Source organism: Stegostoma tigrinum, chromosome 8 (genome assembly GCF_030684315.1).
Source record: "Stegostoma tigrinum isolate sSteTig4 chromosome 8, sSteTig4.hap1, whole genome shotgun sequence".
NCBI classification, from domain to species: domain Eukaryota; kingdom Metazoa; phylum Chordata; class Chondrichthyes; order Orectolobiformes; family Stegostomatidae; genus Stegostoma; species Stegostoma tigrinum.
This window is the reverse complement of record NC_081361.1, coordinates 55,068,781-55,083,710: the sequence shown is the minus strand read 5'-3', so window position 1 is coordinate 55,083,710 and position 14,930 is coordinate 55,068,781. Positions and strand designations below refer to the sequence as shown.

Below are 14,930 nucleotides of genomic sequence, written 5' to 3'. Positions count from 1 at the left end.
ACTTATAGATCTGCTTTAGGAACAAAACTGAAGGTAGTACTTACTGCAAAATGGCATTCTGTTTTTGAAAAGTTGAAAGACATTTTAATAAGTGAGCCTGTACTTGCAGCTCCAGATTTAAACAAGCCTTTAAAGTAACCATCAATATGAATGGCACCAGGGTACAGGCTGTTCTTCTTTATGAAGATAAATCAAAAGTAAATTTAAAAATTCAGAAATAGTACTGCACAGTACAGAAGTAAGCTCTCTTTATTGCTCACTGTCAGACACTTGAGATATGTCTGAAATGGCAGAAAGACCACAGTCTACAATGGTGACAACTGATTAACTATTATGGAAAAGTTTTAGATCCAAAATTACTCATATTGCCACAAAATCAAATGTACTTGCTGACGTCCTTTCCAGAATCTAAACAAAATGTATAAATGAAAAGATATAATTGACATAGGTTACATGAATGGATGTGTGCTTAACTATAAGTTTTTTTTTGTTTTGCTTTTCCCCTTTTTGTATTGAAAGAAGAATGAATCTAAGTCTGGGAAAATGTTATGGATCACCTTAAGGCATGTCAAACTTTTAATGGGAAACATATTTTTAAAAAGCAGACATGGAGCCAAAAGATGACGGCAGATTTCCAGAGAGGAGTTCTGGAATGTCACATCCATGGTATCACAGCAGCTTCAAAGGGAGAAATACACCACAAACTAAATCATAATCTCCTGTGAGTTTTTCAGACTGTGAACACGATAGAAAAAAATAAAGCAATCTAGAGAAGAGACATGTTTGCTGTTTCCCTTTCAAGAATACACAGGGATAAGGGATAAATGTGAGCTTCAACCCTGCTCATGTGGGTCAAAGCTCTTATGTGTTCTAGTCTGGCCTCTCTAGACTTCAATATTGAGTTCTATAGCTTTAGAAAATGGACACAAAATATCTATTCTTCATTTTTCTTTCACCACACCCCCATCAAATTTATTTTGTTTACTTTCAGTAGAGAGGACCCATTCTCTCCCTTTCACACCTTAATTTACAACCACTTTATATCTGTTTTTCTCTTTCATCACTAGGAACAATTCCTTAGTCTTTTGCACTGGACCTCCTGATTATCTGTTCCCTTCAGCCTTTCCCTGCCTCAGTCAAAACAATAAAAAAATTTAACCACATTTATCATTCTGAAGAAGTCATACTGTATTCAGAATGTTAACTCTGTTCATCTCTCCACAGATGCTGTCTGAATTTCTCCAACAGTCTCTGTGCTTATTTCTCATAGTTGTGATATTATTTTTCTTGTGTTTAATAATTAATAACTTGAGCCTTTTGTTAAGTCAAGAAAGCCTGTTAAATTTGTTCATTTTGAAACAAAGATTCATTCAATCTGGCAGGAAGGCATCCACAAGGAAAGGGTTGCTTCTTAATTAACTTTGTTGCAACCAACTCAGGGGCATGGTTGAACAAGGGGAAAATGGGTTCATTCCCCCTCACCCAGGAGATTGGCGGTTTGGGGTTGCCTATCTGGAACAAAAATAACATGGGGATTCTCACACAATAGCTGGTCCTTACACGGGCTTATTCTAAGGATAGTTCTTTTCCAATACTCATTTAATGTTAAAATTGCCATCCCAAGATCTTGATTCTTCATGGAGCCACCTTCAGCTCAATCGCAAAATCTGAGTGATTGTGTCAGATTTTCATCGGAGTGGCAACTTCGTGCAGATGGAGGTAGAGAAACACTCCGGCAGATTGCCACTCTTCCTCTTTTGTCTTAACGAAAGAAAAAAGTCTGCATTTCTGACAGGAGATTCCAATCTTGGCTCCACTGACCAATGTTCCATACTGTTGGTTTTCTCACTGCGCAGAATCTCATTGTGGGGAGGCAAACCACATCCTGTTTCCACAGTCGTCAGTTGCTGAATCTGAAATTAAAACATCCAGAATCAGAGACAGCTCCTTTAACGACTGCAGTCAAATGGTAAGAATATAAGGCAAGTGTAAGATTAGGGTGTGGAAGGGTCAAAATCATAGAATCTCTGCTGTGCGGAAAGAGGCCATTTGGCTCACTGAGTCTGCACTGACCCTCCGAAGACCATCCAAACCAGATGCAGACCTTATGCCCATAAATCCCCACACTCACCCCCCCCCCCCCCCCCCCAATTTTGAAAGACTGTACATCCTCAGACACTACAGGGTAATTTAGCATGGCCGATCCATCTAAACTGCACATCTTTGGAAACAAAAAAGTTGCTGGAAAAACTCAGCAGGTCAGGCAGCATCTGTGAAGAAAATAAAACAGAGTTAACATTTCAGGTCCAGTGACTTTCCTCAGAACATCTTTGGATGTGGGAGGAAACCAGAGCACCCAGAGGAAACCCACGCAGACATGGAGAGAATGTGAAAACTCCAAACAAACAATCAGCTGAGGATGGAACTGAACCTGGGGGTTTTTGATGCTGTGGGGAGGCAGTGCTGGCCACTGAGTCGTCATGTTTCCCCAGGTGCCAGATAAGTAGTGTACTGGATAGGTAGGAGACAGGGATCTATGAGGTTAGATGTTATGTACACAGACTGTGTATTTAAAAGCCTGACTGTTCCCGAGTAACTGTTTCACTTAACCCCTCCGAAATCTCGGAGTTGAATTGAGAATTTCAGGGGGTTCCAGGCATGGAGAAATTGCCGAGCGGAATCTTCAATTTCCCGGTAAGTTCCTTCGGAGCCTGGTTTTCCCAGTAACAGCTCCCACTCTCCGCTGGAACAACCACCGCCTGGCCAGCGGAAAATCCCGCGGCGAGATTCCGCCTGTGTGTGTGAGCTCCGAAAATCGGGCGGAGGTCGAGTGAAGTGAAAAAAACAGTAAAACGTTGAGTTTGTGAGAAGTTAATTCACCCCCCCCCCCCAAACCCTCCCTAGAAAGGAGGTTGTCTTTCAAAGTGTTAACGTTAATAAAGAAAAACAGTTGGCGTCTTCAAGGGAAAGGAAACTGGAAATTTAACAGGAGTTTCCCTGTGAATCAGTGCAACCTGATAGTCAGCTGGAGGCGCATTGCCCAGAATCACAAGGCACGTACTGCGTGAATATTCCTCCCCGCTGGTTTGCAGGAGGAAGCAGCGCTTGGCAATCAGTGTTAGTCCCCAGCCCGGAGTAAACACCTACTCAGCCAGCTAGCTCACTGTTAAACTCTCAGCCACGCGTTATTGGGATAGCCAGCTCCGATGGATACAGAGGCGGTAAGTTTTTTGAATGAAGACGCAGTTCCTCTCTCTGAGCTTGCTGCTGGTTCGGGTTCAGTCCCGGGGGGAGAGAGACCCCGCTTTATCACTGCGACTTGTACCTGTAGCAGAAACGTTCACTGCCCCTCCCCACGGCACGGTGCACATTGGAATCAATATCTCACAAACTACCAGAAAAGGAGACAAAAGTGACCAACTGTAACTGGGTCCAGCGGTTAACGTTGTGGTAAATACATTGCTTACCTAGTTCTAGACTGCTGTCTTTAAACTGCGGTTAAAGTAGATAAATATTTCGTAACGTTACCACAGGAATTGAATATTTGGCCACAAACCTGCCGTCGTTGTTAATGTTTGTACTCTAAGTGATTAAATGTATTGTGGTTATAGTTTCTGGTGAAAGGAGCTCCATGGCAGGATATTTGGCTGACAATGAATTGTGACACAAAGTACGACAAATCATAAATAAGTACTGGCAGCTTGAGCTTGCATATATGCATTTCCTCCTGTCTCCCCTGTCATGTTTTGAGGGTGTTACTGCACCATATTGGTGAATGATTCAGTATTGCCCTTTCCTACATCGTCAGCCTAAGTATTCTGTTTTCCTGGTAAATTGAATGACATGAGAGTATGAAAATAAGATTAATCACACGCAAGTTTTGTCTTATCCACTTGTTTATTTTGATGTGTTGTGATCATATTGCCCATTTGATAGCAAATCCTGACGCTGCTAATACACGTACATGAAGTCAGTTTGTGTCCATGGAGCCAGACTGACTAGGATAACACTTGTCACATTCACTATTTTAAACAGTATAATTACAATGGAAATATATTCAGCGCCTTTTGCAAAACTAAGGGCAACATCCTGTCAGAATCTCACTTGGAACTTAAAACCTCTACTCCAGAGACTGTGTATCTTTGGTTGTTGCCTGAGCATCACTGAGACAAGCTGTCCGCTCTTGAACTGAAGGCACTGAGGCTTATTTCAGACTCTGTCAGACAAGCAATATGCAAGTAGAGAAAGGAGTCAGTGAGGTGATGGGAGAGGAAGGACAGTGTATTCTTGATGCACATGTAGAAGTTGAACTTTGGATGTTGCTGAGGAGCATGTGGTAGCAAGGATAGATCTTTGGGACTGTGAAAGCAAAATCACAATACTTTTATGATGGAGTGATGTTCTGCTTAACTAAATAATGAGGGAAAGGAGTTAGAGAAGGACACTGTGGCCAGTCGTGTCAAAGGGCACCAGTAAATGAAAAGGGAAAATGGTCAGCCATGGAAGATGTCACTTGTTTTGGAAAGGATCTCAGATTATGTTTGTTTCGTTTATAATCTGCGGGGGTAGTTTTAGAACTGTGACGTTGTTTAAAATTTTAATTGATTTCATTTCGTGTCCAGCGGAGATTCACACGGATGATCCCTGGAATGGTAGGTTTAACGTACAATGAACGGCTAGGGATCCTGGGATTCTATTCATCAGAGTTTAGAAGGTTGAGGGGAGACCTATTAGAAACTTATAAGATAATGTGTGGCTTAGAAAGGGTGGATGCTGGGAAGTTTTTTCCATTAGGAGGGGAGACTAGGACCTGTGGGGACAGCCTTAGAATTAGAGGGGGTAAATTTAAAATGGAAATAAGGAAACATTTCTTCAGCCAGAGAGTGGTGGGCTTGTGGAATTCATTGCCATGGAGTGCATTGGAGGCTGGAATGTTAGATGCCTTCAGGGCAGAGTTCGATAAGTTCTTGATCTCAGAAGGAATCAAGGGCTATGGGGAGAGTGCAGGGAAGTGGAGTTGAAATGCCTGTCAGCCATGATTTAAATGGGGGAGTGGACTCGATGGGCTGAATGGCCTTACTTCCACTCCTATGTCTAATGGTCTTATGGTCTAAATTGAAAGAACTTTCAAATTTTTACATTAGATTACTGCTAGCTTCCCACTGTTTAGACTAATATTCCATTGACAAAATAAAAGATTGAATAATTTGGTTCTGGTGTATACCAGAAACATTATAGGCAAAGAGATTTTATGTACCTTTTTATAAATGTTTTGAAAGTTCTTAAATGCAATTCAATTAAACATAAGTTTGCACAGCAAGCTGAAGACAATAACATACATTCAGCCATTTATCCTGCAAGGTTTGAGAACCATGGTCCTACAGCATTCCAACCAGTTTCTCATTCAGATATTCTCCATCCTGGTTTTTCTCATTCCTTTCTCATTTCCCAATAATTTCATTCTTAATCTCTGTTCCATGCAGCCTTTTTACACTGAATTCATGAACTCCATGATGTCTGCAAAGCCTTTCCCTGATAGAAACTTTCCTACCCTAGTCACAAACAAAGTAATCTCCAAGTACTTTTTTAAATTCACCACCCACATTCCTTTATTCACTTTCAACTATATTTGCTCGTGTTTGTCTTTGGGGGAAACCCTCTTCTCCTGCCCATTTCACTTTCAACTCGAACATAGCTCAGTGGATACTGGAAATTGGAAATTAAAATGTTAGCACTTGTATGTGGCTGTATCTGTGCTGCTGACACCAGGTTTGCTGAATATTTCTAGCATTTTCTGTTTTTGTCTCACATACAATTTCCCTTATGAAATTCCAGCTGGCTCATCTTTGGTCGTTCGTTCACTGAAATACCTTTGCTTAACCAATCATGTTCACTGTATCTGAAGCACCTTGACTCATTTTCTACTTTAAAGGCAATATTATAAATTCAATTTAGGTTATACCATTTTTTTTTCAACCAAAGCACAGCAATAACAAGGCATTCTTAATTAAAATACATCCACTTTATCCAGTCAGAAATGAAACTGAAATTTAAGGCCTCTGATTTTTTATTAATATGTATGTTACACTCAGCCACATCCACCTCTGCACTTCAACTATACTTCCCTCTATCTCCACATCTAGAAAACACTTCCTCCAATTTACTTACAACTGCAGTTTCCAAATGCCAAATGTCTAACCTTGACCATGAGGTCACCATGACATTTCTGCCGCTACTGATCAGCTTAATTGCACCTCCACTCCCAATTTACTGCCATCCTCTTTTAAACCTCTTGTCTCTAACCCTGACTGTTCCCTTTGGAATGGCCATTATCTCCACTTCCTGAAGTCCAAGTGATGTAGACTTGATCAGTATGATTTAGCCATTCACCACTATGTAAAGAGTTATTGGTTCTAATCTTGCCTACTAAAACTATTCACTATTCCAAGTTCATTCTAGAAAGCAAAGATAACTGTCAACTTCCTGTTTGCACCCTAAGCCTTCTTACATTTCTCTCCCATGTCTTCTCCATCTTCATTTTCAACAAGAATTCTGACGAACTCAGGGACATATTGGTTACTAACATTAAGAACATCCAATAGTCGGTTTCTGCAGCATCACCTTCTTCCGTAAGCCCACAGGTCAAACCTCTTCTAAAACTTATTCTTGTCCTAGCCCTAAACCCATATCTATCTTCTTTTTCAAAATTCCGCTTGGCCTCTCCAAGCTTATCTTATCAATTATAGCCACTTACTGCACCCTGACCCTGTTCCCATTAAGTAGCTGACCAGTCAAAATTCCTTCCTGGAATGAGGGATGGAGACGTTGATGATATGAATTTCAGAGTCCAGACACAGATAGTTGAAAGCACAGCTATCCGTGTTGGGTTGAACCACATTGCAGATACATGAGGCCAGAATTAATCTGAGAGGAAGTGTTAAATTGGTTGTATATTCAGTGCCAAGATTTTCAAAGCAAGCGTTTTATTACAGCTTATAGAGGCTCTTGCTGCCAGTATGTGCACACTGGAGACTACATAGTTATGCGATTAAGACAACTGATTCCATGTTATTTTGCATGGCTGTCCCAGATACAGCATCACTAAATAAAGACAGTCAAATTTGAAGCTCATTTTCTGATCTTTGGCATACATTTCTAAAAGCTGTGTTGGATTCTCTCAGAAATAGCTAGAGCAGAGTTTCCACTCTCCTTTTCTAGGGTAATACACATTCTTTGCAAGGGTTGGGAAGATCAGCCACAGCTTTCATTTATATTAAAGTCTTTAATATGGTGTAAGTTTTTTAAGGTGTTTTACTTGAATGTGAACTGATGAACGTGACAAGATGAATGAGGCAGTATTAGAATAGATAACTATAAAGCTTCGTCAAAGATCGGTGTTCTAAGGAGTATCTTTAAAGAAAGTGATAAAGGTGCAGAGGTTTCGGGTGTGAATTTCAGAACTGACCAACTTGAGGGCACAGTTGCTCATGGTAAGGCAAGGAAAATAGGAATGCAAAAGAAAGCTGAACTCTTGGAGGATTATAGGCCTACAAGAAGTTACTGAGATAGGGAGTGGCATGACGAAGGAGGAATTTGAAGAGCAGAATATACAGTGGGCAGCACGGTGGCTCAGTGATTAGCACTGCTGTCTTAGCACCAGGGACCCAGGTTCAAGCCCACCCTTGAGTGACTGTCTGTGTGGAGTTTGCACATTCTCCCCATATGTGTGCAGGTTTCCTCTGAATGTGCTGGTTTCCTCCCACAGTCCAACGATGTAATGGCTGCGTTGATTAGCCATGGGGAAATGCAGGGTTACAGAGATGGGATAGTGGGTTGGGTCTGGGTGGGATGGTGTTCAGGAGGTCGATGTGGACTCGATGGGCCAAATGGCCCACTTCCACACTGTAGGAATTCTCTGATTTGAGAAGATTTACATATTTGAGGCTTTGTTTGATTGGGAGCCCATGTCTTGAGTAATTGGAAAATGGGATTTCTGTGTTAGGACAGCAGATTGTGGATAATGTCAAGTTTACTGAAGCTGAAGATTTACGATATCATGGAAATGCTGTAACGAACAATCACTTACCAGGAATTGATTAACTCTTGGGTTAGTTTAATTAAAGAAATAAACCAGTTATGAGGTGGACATTACAGAAAATGGTCTGATGTATATGGTGTGTATAACTTGCAGACCCACAGCTACCCAGAATAGATATTTTTAATCCACTATTCAGATGTGTTAAGACACCTTTTGGAGAGGTGGGACTTTAAACCTGTGCCTTCCAGCTCAAATGTAGGGACACTGTTCTCTTTACATTTTTTTCCCCCTCACACAGACCCTCAGGTGCGAGTGTGGTAGCAGCTTCCAGAGCCAGAAGTCAGCTCTGTGATCTGCATTGACATTCTGGTTACCATGCACAAAATGCCAGCTGCACAAATGGCCTATAGGGAGCCAACACTGCACCACGAGAATCCTGTTCACAACATTGGACATCTGCAGTACATGGAGTCCTTTAAAGGTGGGCTCTCTTAAAGGCAAGGTAAACAGAAAGTTGCCAATAACAGAATTGGAATAATTGAGCTTGAAGGCAAGCAAAGCATGGATGTGCTTTTCAACAGCCAAGGTGGATAGAGATGATCAATCTTGCTGGGGTGAAATCAAGAATTCTTAAAATAGAAATGTCAGGGGGTTGGAAGTCCAGGTCTCAGTGATATTGGTTGCTGAAGTTGTAGACAATCTAGTTCTGCTACTGACAATGATCTGAGGTCAGGGTGACAAAGAAAGGAGATTATTGTGGCAGCTGAAGATAGTGGTTTCTGTCTTCCTAACACTTTAATAGAAGAATTGATAACTTGCATGTAGTGGACGAGTTGAGACAAGTCAAGGAAGTGGAGATTGTCCAAGGCATATTTGTACACCAGTGTGACCTATTCTCCTACAGGTGTCGCCAGAGGACAACAGGTAGTTCAGAAATAAGAAGGGGATTAGATCCATGAGCTTTCTTCAGGGCTAACAGAGCAGAAAGCAAAAACCATTTTAGGAGCAGCGTGCAACTGGATAAATAAGAATGAAACCAGATACACGCCTTGCCACAATAGTTTGACAGTAAGGGAGAGGTGTTGGAAAAGGATGATTTGGTCAATGACGCCAAAAAACAGGTCAAGAAAATGAAGAGTAATTTACAATGGTCATGGCAACCATAGGATGTAATTTGTGGATTTTTAAAAATGGCCATTTCAGAGCTGTCTTGGTGTGCAAAGATGGTGTGGATTTAGAAAAAACAACATGGGAAGGAGTTTGGAGATGGAGTCGTTGTTTGCAAAGACATAGTGGTCATGGATATCTTTTCTTTGAGGAGCCAGGCATTGATTTTGTTTGTTCATTCTTGATGGCAGATTTGAAGGTGAGTGAGGCAGTGTTAAGGGTGGGACCATATAGAATATCAGCTGGCCTTCAACTCAGGAAGGAAAATTGGATAGTCAGTGGTTTAGTGAGAATATGATTGAATGTGGAAGTGAGAGGACTCACAGATCAGTTTTGATGGGTGATGAAAGAGAAACTCTAAAATCAATGCAAGTTTCGTGCTTGAACTGGGGTGCTCCTTGGATGTAATGTTTGCCTTGATTTGATAGGAAACAATGGGAGATGGCAGTGGTAGCCGAATGGATGGTCACAATCTTAATGCCAAAATCAATACACGAGCTCCTTATGCCTGGAGCTGAAAGTGAGCATGGAAGTCATAGAATCATCCAATTCATTCAGCACAGAAATGGCACCTTCAACCCATTGATGGCCAATGCTGATACAAACATCAATCTATATTACTATCGTTTTCCAGCACTTGGCCTGTAGCTTGTATGCTATTTTAAATACTTCCTAATTAAACTGTTCAGAGATATCATGACATACCTCTGGAGCTGGAGGGTCTTGAATCTGGGACACTACCACTATTTAATGAGAGTACTCCCCGCCCTTGCCCTTGTATTCAATGCCTGACTCCTAAAAGCAAGTATTTCATATGCTGCCTTAACCATCATGTCAGCCTTTACCTGCTGCTTTAAGGATCTGTGAATGTGCACGCCGAGGTCACTCTGATCCTCATAAATCCCAGCATCCTGCCATTTAATGCATGCTCCTTTGCTTTGTTGATCCTCACATTTCTCAAGATAAATTTCCATTTCTACTTTTTAGTTCATCAGACGAGCCTGACTATTTTGTCCTGTAGTTGAAGGCTTTCCTCTTCACTATTTACTATACCACTGATTTTCATATTGTTTGCAAACCCAAGTTCTGCATTTATGTCGAGATCATTAATGTACAAATAGCATGGGATCCAGTCTCTCTCTCACCCTTCGACCATCACCTTTTCTTTCCTGCTGCTAAGCCAATCTTGGATCCAATTTGCCAAATTACCCTGGGTCCCCAGGCTCTTAGCTTCTTAACAAGTTTGCCATGCAAGATTTGTCAAAAGATTTACTGAAGCTCATGTAGACAGCATCAGCTGCACTACTGCCATCTACACACTACCTGAAAAAAACAATCAAAATTTGTTACACATGATCTCCCCTTTATAAAAGTCATGCTGACTATCTTTGATGAGTCCTTGCATCTCTAAGAAGAGATTAATTCTGTGTCTCAGAATTTTTCCAATATTTTCCTGTCACACATTTCAGACTCATTGGCCTGTTGTTTCCTGTTTAGTGCTTGTTAGTGCTTCTTTCGTAATGCTACCACATTAGCTATCCTCCAGTCCTCTAACATCCTTCCTGGGGGAAAAGGTTTTTAAAAGTTAATGTCAGAGCCCCTGAAATCTCCTCCTTTGCTCTCACCCCCAGGCTGGAATACATCTCATCTGAACTAGGGGATATGTCCTTTTTCAAGCCTGCTAACCCTCCTCTCTCAAAGTGAATTTCGTTAGCATCACCTCCTCCATGATTTCTATATCTACTTTGTCCTTCTCTAAAGTAATAAAAAAAATTTAAAACCTGAAGATATATGTTTAGCTCCAAATGTACATTGCTACTTTGGTTCCTAACCGGGCTGACTCTTTCCATGGTCCCTAATATACTTAATATACTCTAGACCCTAATATATTTAAAATATCTTTAGATTTTCCTTAATGTCACCCACTAGTATTTTTTCATGTCTCCTCCTTGCTCCCCTTTATTTTTAGGCAACCCCCTGAAATTTTCCATACTCCTCAAGGGTATTCACCTTCAGTATATTATCATAAGCTGCATTTTTCCATGTCCAATCTTGTACCTTCCTTGACATCCAGGGATGTCTGGACTTCTTGGTCCCATTTTTCACCTTTGTGGGCATGTATTAGCCCTTCACTTCCAATGTTTCCCTTTTGAATGTCTCCCACAGCTCTGATGTGGATTTTCTTGAAAGTAGCTGCCCTAGTCCACTTTGGCCATATCCCATTAAATCTTACTAAAATCAATCTTTCCCCATTCAGAACCTTTATTTCAAGTTCGTTTTTGTCCTTGCCCATAATTACCTTAAATCTTACGGAATTATGGACACTATCATCAAAATGCTCCCCCACTGTCACATCTACTACTTGCCCCATGTTGTTCCCTAAAACTAAGTCCAGCATCACTCCTCTCTTGTACGACTTTGTGTGCTGGCTTAACAATATTTCATGGACGTATTTTAAAATTTCTGTCCCATCTGAGCCTTTCATGCATGTTCATCTCAGTTAATGTCGTGGAAGTTGAAACCTCCAGCTGTTATTGCCCTAGTGTTTTTTTTACACTTCTGTGAGTTTTGCCTGTCTGTTTATCTCTTCCTGACTGTTTGGTGGTCTGTAACACGCACCCAGCAAAGTCATTGCCTCCTTTTCATTTTTAAATTTCACCCCATATGCCCTTATTTGAGGAACCTTCTCCAGTATCGTCGCTCCTTACTACAATGATTGACACTTTGATCCATGTTGCGACACCACCTTTTATTTTACACCCCTCCCCCACATCTCCTAATGATTCTCTACACTGGAATATTGACCTGCCAGTCCTATCCCGCCTACAAATATGTTCCTGTAATACCAGTAATGTCATATCCCCATGAGTTAATGGAGGCTGTCATCTCATTTGCCTTACTCGCAACACTCTTCGCATTAAAACAAATGCCATCGAGCCTTGTTGTGCTCCTTGTGTTTTAACCTGACTTTATTCATACTGCCTCCTAGATGAATTTCGTACCTATCTGTGCATGACTCGCCACTGTACTTCTGCTCCAGATGGAAGCTAGGAGGTATCCTTACATTTCATGATGAATCTGAAGTGCAGAGTTTAGCAGAGGAGGTGGGCGGTGGTTCCCCTTCCTGCACGGACTTGGAAATCTTTTCTAAGTATTTACAAAGTAACAAAGTATAGCTGACATTTTCAGGAGGATGCTATTTATAAACATTTTTTTACACTTCTTCATGGGAAGAGGGCGTAACTAGCTAGGCCAGCATTTATTACCCATCCCTAATTGCCTAGAAGACAATTAAGAAACAGCCACATTGCTGTGGTCTGGAGTCACATGTAGGTCAGATCAGGGAGGTGCATGGTCATCATTAGACTTTTATTTCCAGATTTTTTTTTATTGCCATGACAGGATACAATCTCAGGCCCCTGAAACAATACCTGGTTCTCTGGATAAATAGTCCAGCAATAATACCACTGGGCTGTCATCTCCCCATTTTTATTCATTTTGAGCCTCTCACCAAAATATCATCACCCTTTTCCCACCTGCCACCACCCCTCCCCCACAAAACGAGCACATTGAGACAGTTGCTAATTCCTGGAGATGCCAAGACAACTTAACAATCCCCAATTCTCTCGTCCAACTTCCAAAATCTTCTGCACCACATTATTCTCCTTCTGTACCTCAAAGTATCAGAACACCCACCCTCATCAAAGCTCCAAGAGCATAGCACTGCCCTCCAAGATGTTGTTCACCACTGCACTTGTATTAATGTTTCAATAACTATATTGCACCCAGCAAACACTCTTGTCTGTGCTCCTTTATTGCAATTTTACTTCATTGGCTGGATGGCTCATTGTGATACAGAGTGATATCAACATCACAGGTTCAATTCCCACACTGGCTGAAGTTACCTCGAAGGACTCTTCTCAACCACTCCTCTTGTCTGAGGCGTGTTGACCCACCACCATTCGACTGTTTCACATGAGAGACATGATGTGGAGGTGCCGGTGTTGGACTGGGGTGGACGAGGTCAGAAGTCACACGACACTAGGTTACAGTCCAACAGATTTATTAGAAATTATAAATTTTCGGAGTGCTGCTCCTTCATTGGGTGAAGTGAAGAGAAGACACACACACAGGCACAGGATTTATAATCAGAGAGACCAAAAGGTCATGCAAATGGTGTGAGTGCAGCAGCAATAGGCTGAATAAGTCGTCCTTGCAGGTGATCAAGAGTGTCAGACAGTGTGAGTAGTGTCAACAGCTGAGTAGCAAGTGAAAGGATGACACATAATCTGATTGAGGCAGAGAGATAATTAAAACAAGGTGGTGCTGGAGACAAATCAAATGACTGGAATAGCATGATAGGCATGAGTTGCATGCCAAGTGTCTAACCAAAGTAACAAGAATTCCAAAACTGTTGAAACTAATTAAGATAGAGAGATCATAACAAGTTATCAAGGTAGTTGTGTCAAAGCAAGACACTAAATAAGATCTTACAGATACAAAACAGTATGGTGGGGTTACATTTCGCATCACATGAACCCAGGATCATGGTTGAGGCCATCCTAATGGGAATGAAACTCGGCTATTAGTTTCTGCTGAGCAATTCTGCGTTGTTGCGTATCTCCAAGGCCACCTGGGAGGACACTTACCCATAGAATGTCCTTGACCACTGAAATGTTCTTCCAACAGGGATGAAACATTCCTGTCTGGCGATTTGTTGTGCAGTGTCCATTCATCCATTGTCATAGTGTCTGCACGGTCTTCCCATGGTCTCAGTGTGTCCTTGCCTGCAGCGTATAATGTAGTCAACACTGGCTGAGTCACATGAGTATCTGCCAGGTATGTGGCTGGTGGTGTTCACACATGGGAGAAATAGTTGAGTAATAGTTCAGATGTGCAACCTCAATGTATTTAAGTAGGCGCTAAATAAACTTCAGGGAGAAAGGAATGAAAGGTTGTGTTGATGAGATGTGACGAAGAGTGGTTAAAGTTAGCTCGTGTCAAGCAAAAACATTGGTTTGGTTCTCTTGGAATAAATGACCTGTTTCGCTTTTGTTTCTGTGAAATGCAGTCACCTTTTCCCATTGTTCCCTGATTCTGGGACAAACCTCTTTAACGTATTCCTTTCACGTCCGTTTCTTATGGATACTGCATTTTGAAAAAGACATGGTTTTGAGAAAATAGATCACTAATGACAATCAAAATTGTGGATGTAGAAATTCTATAAATTTATGGATATATTTTACGCCATACATATCGCTAGGAAGCACAAATACTGATGTGACAAAAGATGTAATTTAATTTCTTCAGTTATGACCCTAATAGTTTATGCTTTTTCATGTGGAAAAATACAGGCTAATTATAAAATCCTTGTGCATCTTCAAAATGTAATAACATTAGGCATACACGAGATAGCAAATCTTAAATGGGCAAATGAAGGTATAAAACACAAGCTTCCAATAAAATACAGATCAAATTTCTCACCTTCAACAGAACTGCAATCTTCTGGAACAAAAACAAGTTGCTGGAAAAGCTCAGCAGGTCTGACAACATCTGTGAAGGAGAAAAAGGAGTTAACGTTTCGAGTCCAGTGACCCTTGCTCAGAACTTCTGGGATATTCCATCCAATTTTTCCACCAGCTCACCCTCTCACTGACTATTTTCAATAAGTTTTGACATTAGCAACAATAATATTCAAAATAGTTGAAATATGATTTCATATGTA

The 14,930-nt window shown here is 41.1% G+C and overlaps 2 protein-coding genes across 4 annotated transcripts in view; one reads left to right on the top strand and one right to left on the bottom strand.

The window, feature by feature from the left end:
• Nucleotides 1-703: 703 nt before the first annotated feature.
• Nucleotides 704-14,930, bottom strand: part of prkaa2 (protein kinase, AMP-activated, alpha 2 catalytic subunit) — a 133,002-nt gene continuing 118,775 nt past the window's right edge. The window contains exon 10 of the mRNA XM_059647891.1: nt 704-1,913. Within this exon, the coding sequence (XP_059503874.1) occupies nt 1,689-1,913 (225 nt within the window). The 3' untranslated portion in view covers nt 704-1,688. The remainder of the gene's footprint in view (nt 1,914-14,930) is intronic.
• The window catches only part of LOC125456090 (FYN-binding protein 2-like), a 91,823-nt gene continuing 79,497 nt past the window's right edge, over nt 2,605-14,930 (top strand). For 2 of the 3 annotated variants that reach the window (XM_059647890.1, XM_048538792.1), the window contains exon 1: nt 2,605-2,694. In XM_059647890.1, coding sequence (XP_059503873.1) covers nt 2,659-2,694 — 36 coding nt within the window. In that variant the 5' untranslated portion in view covers nt 2,605-2,658. Of the gene's footprint in view, nt 2,695-3,123; nt 3,222-14,930 lie in introns of those variants that run through there. The other variant, XM_048538793.1, reaches the window with a different exon arrangement.